Here is a 6,000-nt window from a genome sequence, read left to right on the forward strand (position 1 = left end):
CAAGCGGCCTCACAACCGCAGACCACGTGTAACCACGCCTGCCCAGGACCACCACATCCGGCTTATTCATCTGTGGGATCGTCTAAGACCAGCCACTCGGACAGCTAATGAAACTGAGGAGTATGTCTGTCTGTAATAGAGACCTTTTGTGGGGAAAAACTCATTCTGATTGGCTGCCATTGGTGGGCCTGGGAGGGCATAGGCCCACCCACTTAGGAGCCAGGCCCACCAATGGCTGCGCCCCTGCCCAGTCATGTGAAATCCATAGATTAGGGCCTAATGAATTAATTTAAATTGACTGATTTCCTTAAATGAACAGTAACTCAGTAAAATCATTGAAATTGTTGCATGTTCCATTTATATTTTTGTTCATAATAGATGAAAACAGTACTGGTTGATTACTTTTTTCAAATCCAATGTATTTTCCACGTCAGGGCCGGTTCCAGGCATAAGTGACAAAAGCAGGGGTCGCTTAGAATACACTAGGTGCAATTTAGAAGTTTGGTTGAGAATCAGCAGTTTTCAGCAGTTTTTCTCTTGTTACGTCCGTCACTGACAGTCCCTCAATTAGCCATGTCAGCTAACAATTTTTTGATTGGTAGTTAGTCTAGCCAGCTTTCTAAACTTGTAGTAATCATGGCCGAATACCGACCGGGCACGCAGGGCACGTGCCCTGGCGCCTTGACCTCCAGGTGGCCCCCCATGATTTTGAGAGTCATTCTCACTCAGATATCATATTTATATGGCATAAATCACAAAATGTACCTCAAACTATCATTATAGTTTTAAAAAGATATCTAATTTCAATATGTACACATTTGGGGCTGAACATGGTAAGAGTCCTGATAACAAAGAGGGAAGATGATTAGACTATTTAAAAAATGTCGGAGAAGATTAAAAAGAACTGGACAGCTTGATGAATAGGCTAGTGAAACAACACATTTCCCTCCTCATATTTGAAACCCAGTTCCCAGTATGGTGTTAGTTTAAAGTTTTAAACACTGCAGCCTCATACGTGTGTGAGAAGTGAAAATAATCATGTCCAACAAGATGGAGAGAGTGAGGAGGAGGGAAAGAAGGTCAGCTTAACCACTGTTATGATAAAAGAATTCACAACTGTGTATTTATGTTAGTTCCTAACAGAGTTCCTGGAATGGCTGCTATTCCTGGGGTCCTCTTCCAGCAAACATCTAAAAGGGGATACTATGTCTGCTCTTCGCTTTGCCCGTCTGATCTTGTTAGAACCTTTCCCCCCTCTCTGTTTTTTATATCTCTCTCTACTTTTCTCTCACTCCCCATCCTACTTGCTACATCATGTCTGGGTATGTCTCTCAGTAGGGTTGTGTCTCAGATGTACTGTAGTTGCTTGTCTGACCCTCGTACTGAACAACATTCCTGCCTCTCTCTTTTTTTTCTTCTCTCTCCTACTTTTCTATCCTCTTCCCTATCCTAATGTCCACTTAAAGCCAGGTATCTCCTGCAGTGTTGTGTCTCAGATGTAAGTTACTCTCAGTCTAATTGAGTTTAGCCACGATGACTCAGAGACGTTAAAGGGGGTGGGCCTAATGAGCCTGTTGGAATACCCAGGGAGATTGTGGGAATGGACGTGTGACAGCTTCACAGGACCAGTCTTCCCTTGGGGATCGAGGGGGAAGGGCACGACATATCACTGCCGAGAAGACCTTCACCACCCCCTAATCTACCCAGCAGGTCCTTGCTGATCAGCTGTCAGTGCAATAGAAACACATGGAAAAAGCAAATGCGAACATCTCGTAGCCTCAATTCAAACACCTTTTCTGTCTGAGAGAAAGGAGGTGGCAATTCCACAGTGTGTCATATTGGTCCGATACACTTCGATTGGCGACAAAGAGGAGGCGTTCTTTATCTCCTCCAAAAAAGGCAGAAATATTTCGGCAGAGGCGCCTATCCTTAACCCGGTCTCTCCCACTCTGTCCCTGCAGGTCTGCTGCTCAACAAAGACCAGACACCGTGAGTGCTTCACATACACACTGTGTAGCACAGATGGTCTGCTTTATAACAGGCCACAGTGTCAGCAGCTACTCTCAAGCACTTTGACTGCAAATCTAAAGAGCCGCCTGCAGTTAACAAAGACAGTTAACATCCTGAACCCAAGCTATGTTTATAACAGGGGCTTTCATTGCAACATGCATTGATTTATATCAATGACTTTGCATTTTTTTGCTCTTACGCCAGTCTGAACATACCGGCTATGTACTGTAAACCATAGAAATAGAATGTTCTAATTACAGTATATGCTGTAAACATCCAGTGCAGACACGATGTCATAAGTGTCCGATGAACGGTTATTGAATCATATATGCCTTGAGATATCATCACATTCATTCCATTAAGGTTACACTCATGGCCCATCTCTAACACATTCACAGTCAGATCACTCTCACACCACACACTCTCACTTCGGCTCAGATTCGCACTGCTAACAATTGAAATCACTGCCTTTACAGAAAAGTAGAGACCTCCAAGATACCCAGGTGGTAAACGCCTTGTAAATGGAATGTGTCTTCCCTTTAGATAAGCTGAACACAATGTGCTACTGCTTCCCTTACCTGTCGCACAAAGCTGTTGTTTGTTGTATCTGAAGAGGTGCTGCCGTCTGATCCTTTGAATCTGCCTTTTCTCCGTGCTCCTTTTCCATGTGACTTTAGCAGAAGGAGAAAACAGAAGAATAACATGAAAGGACCATTATCAGCAGGTAACACAGTAGAACCTGAAAAACAAGACATATTGGGAATTCATTGCTCATAGAGTGCTATGACAAAGTTTCTGGTGACGTTGAGACTGGTGTTTTGCGGGTACTATTTAATGAAGCAGCCAGTTGAGGACTTGTGAGGCGTCTGTTTCTCAAACTAGACACTCTAATGTACTTGTCCTATTGCCCAGTTGTGCACCGGGGCCTCTCACTCCTCTTTCTATTCTGGTTAGAGGCAGTTTGCGCTGTTCTGTGAAGGGAGTAGTACACAGCGTTGTATGAGATCTTCAGTTTCTTGGCAATTTCTCGCATGGAATAGCCTTAATTTCTCAGAACAAGAATAGACTGACAAGTTTCAGAAGAAAGTTCTTTGTTTCTGGACATTCTGTGCCTGTAACAAATGCTGATGCTCCACATACTCAACTAGTCTAAAGAAGGCCAGTTTTATTGCTTCTTTAATCAGAACAACAGTTTTCAGCTGTGCTAACATAATTGCAAAGGGTTTTTCTAATGATCAATTAGCCTTTTAAAATTTAAACTTGGATTAGCTAACACAACGTGCCATTGGAGCACAGGAGTGATGGTTACTGAAAATGGGCCTCTGTACGCCTATATTCCATTTTTAAAAATCTGTCGTTTCCAGCTACAATAGTCATTTACAACATTAACAATGTCTACACTGTATTTCTGATCAATTTGATGTTATTTTAATGGACAAAAAAATTGCTTTTCTTACAAAAACAAGGACATTTCTAAGTGACCCCAAATGTTTGAACAGTAGTTTACATATTACCTCATTTACCTCGACTAACCTGTGCTCCTGCACAATGACTCTGTACCGGTACCCCCTGTATATAGCCTCGCTACTGTTATTTTACCGTTGCTCTTTAAGTAAAAAATAAACATAACAAATAATTATCTCTTTTTACATAACACTTATTTTTCTTAAAACTGCATTGTTGGTTAAGGGCTTGTAAGTAAGCATTTCACTGTTGTATTCGGCACATCTCACAAATACAATTTGATTTGACTTATCGGGAATATTCAGTGCTGTATTACAGGGATGAGGTGCGCATGTTGCTAGTAGCAACTGAAAAACACCCAACCATCCCAAAGATGTTTTTTTTTTAATTCCCACAGGTCATGTAAAGGATGAATATAAAAATAAAGCTATTCTGTTGGTTACTTAGAAACCGGGTATGTATGTCTATTTACTCGAAAATACCCATTTTGGCGTAGGCACTCAATATGCAGCGAAGTTAGGCAATGCAGAATGCCATTAATAGTGCATATATTTGCTACCTTTTTTTTATAAGAGTAGTAGTCATTTGAAAATTCTGAATTTAATTCACTACATTCATAAAGAGACAGGCAAGTGGAAATAGTGCAGCTTCCAGTAGGCTACTTCCAGCAATTTGCTCTTTCAGTAGATCAAAACCAAGGCTATTATACCGTGTACTGTAATGTAATAAAATGACACGTCAAGACCATATATTTACTTAATCAAAGCATGACTGGGAGACAAACCTCAGCTTAGCTGTGGATCAACACCAACCCCTAGGCTACTGTAGCGGACAAAACGGCACACCATGGTGAAGGAAGTTTCTGATGAACTTCACCAACGACATGGAGCCGAAACCAGGCTTTGTGGAATCTAGCTCCGACTACTAGCTCCGATAGCCCAAAAAAATGTCAATTATGAAAACGGCCCCCTTGTAACTATATTTGTCCTCTGTAGTCGCAGTGCCTTTCTTTGTTTGCTGAAAGACATACATTTTCAATAAACATGAATTAAATACCACCACTGACGGTTTCCTTGTTGAGATTCAATGAGATGCCACCTTAGTGCAACAGCAGTAAGCAAACAGTCGGTGGTTGTCTTTGAATAATGTTTATTGAAAAAGTATGAGTTTCAGCAAAAAACGAAATACAACTTGTCCAAATTACAGTTATAACTGTGTAACACGCCTGAAACAACTGTAACCTAGCTGTTTCACATCATAGAAAAACATTCGTCCTTATTAGCAAGTTATACCACCTGACATAACGCAGACTCCACCAACTTCCGGTTCGAGTTTACTTTATGGCGTTACATTTGTCGCCAAGACGAGCGAAATGGAAATTTGGTATTTGCTGCTATTTAATAGCATACACATGCGATATAGGCATAGAAATCACACAATACAACAACTGTGCATACTTGTAGTCCAGGGTTTTCGAGCGAATCCATGTGTCTGTCCAAAAGTGAGTGCGTATTTTGCAAGTTATTATGGACCATTTGACATCCAACAGTCGGTCTATCGTTGAGATAGAAAATAAAATTTTTCAAGGGTCGGTGGTCATGCGTGACTCCCCGATCTCTTCCAAATGTAGAGCCGATTTTTTTGTTTGACACGAAGTAACGTCCAAATGAATAAAAATAGTTGTGTGAAAGAGACTTTGGTGGCGCAGAAGTGAAGTGACTCGCTCCTATGTTTCTCAGCCTCTGCTTTGCAGTCTTAAGTTTGAGTCGGACCACAATCGGGAAGGCTTGGGAAGGAGGAGCAGTTTGCGCAAAAATATTTTTCCTGAAGGATTTGTTTCCTCCGCTTTGGTGCACAAATAAAATATGACTGCATATCATTCAAAAGCTCAGTTCCTTTACCGAATCTCTGCCCCTCACTCCCACGTTATCTCACAGGCAGTTTCCCCCCCAACTGATAATAGCTGCTGGAAGCAGGTACACTCGCGCATATCCAGCAAAGGCACAGCCTATGCGTTGTCTCGAGCTACGGTAAGTATGACTAATCATAGCTGCTGGAGTTTTTAGTATAACAATAGTTCGTTTTATGATGGGGTTGAAACCAACGGTGGAGTTTTATGATGGGGTTGAAACCAAAAGGGGTTGATAGGTGTGTTTGTAGCCTAATTCATCTCGTTGACCAGACACTTCCACCAATGGACAATTACACTGAACAAAAATGTAAATGAAACATGTAAAGGATTGATCCCATGTTTCATGAGCTGAAATAAAATATACCAGAAATGTTCCATATGCACAAAAAGCTTATTTCTCTCAAATATTGTGCACAAATGTGTTTTCATGTTAGTGAGCGTTTCTCATTGCCAAGATAATCCATCCTCCTAACAGGTGTGGCATATCAAGAAGTTGATTAAACAGCATGATCATTACACAGATGCACCTTGTGCTGGGGACAATGAAAGGCCACTCTAATATGTGCAGTTTTTGTCACGCAACACAATGCCACAGATGTCTCAAGTTTTGAGGC

General features: G+C 41.4%; 1 protein-coding gene across 4 annotated transcripts in view; it reads right to left on the minus strand.

The window, feature by feature from the left end:
• LOC112215649 (voltage-dependent L-type calcium channel subunit beta-2) overlaps window positions 1-5,447 on the minus strand; it is a 131,608-nt gene extending 126,161 nt beyond the window's left edge. The window contains exons 1-2 of one of the 4 annotated variants that reach the window (XM_024374853.2): window positions 4,932-5,447; window positions 2,589-2,681 (exon numbers count right to left, since the gene is read on the minus strand). In XM_024374853.2, coding sequence (XP_024230621.1) covers window positions 2,589-2,681; window positions 4,932-5,354 — 516 coding nt within the window. In that variant the 5' untranslated portion in view covers window positions 5,355-5,447. The remainder of the gene's footprint in view (window positions 1-2,588; window positions 2,682-4,931) is intronic. The other 3 variants (XM_024374851.2, XM_024374855.2, XM_024374854.2) reach the window with 3 other exon arrangements.
• Between the last annotated feature and the right edge of the window lie 553 nt (window positions 5,448-6,000).

Source organism: Oncorhynchus tshawytscha, linkage group LG16 (genome assembly GCF_018296145.1).
Source record: "Oncorhynchus tshawytscha isolate Ot180627B linkage group LG16, Otsh_v2.0, whole genome shotgun sequence".
Taxonomy (NCBI): domain Eukaryota; kingdom Metazoa; phylum Chordata; class Actinopteri; order Salmoniformes; family Salmonidae; genus Oncorhynchus; species Oncorhynchus tshawytscha.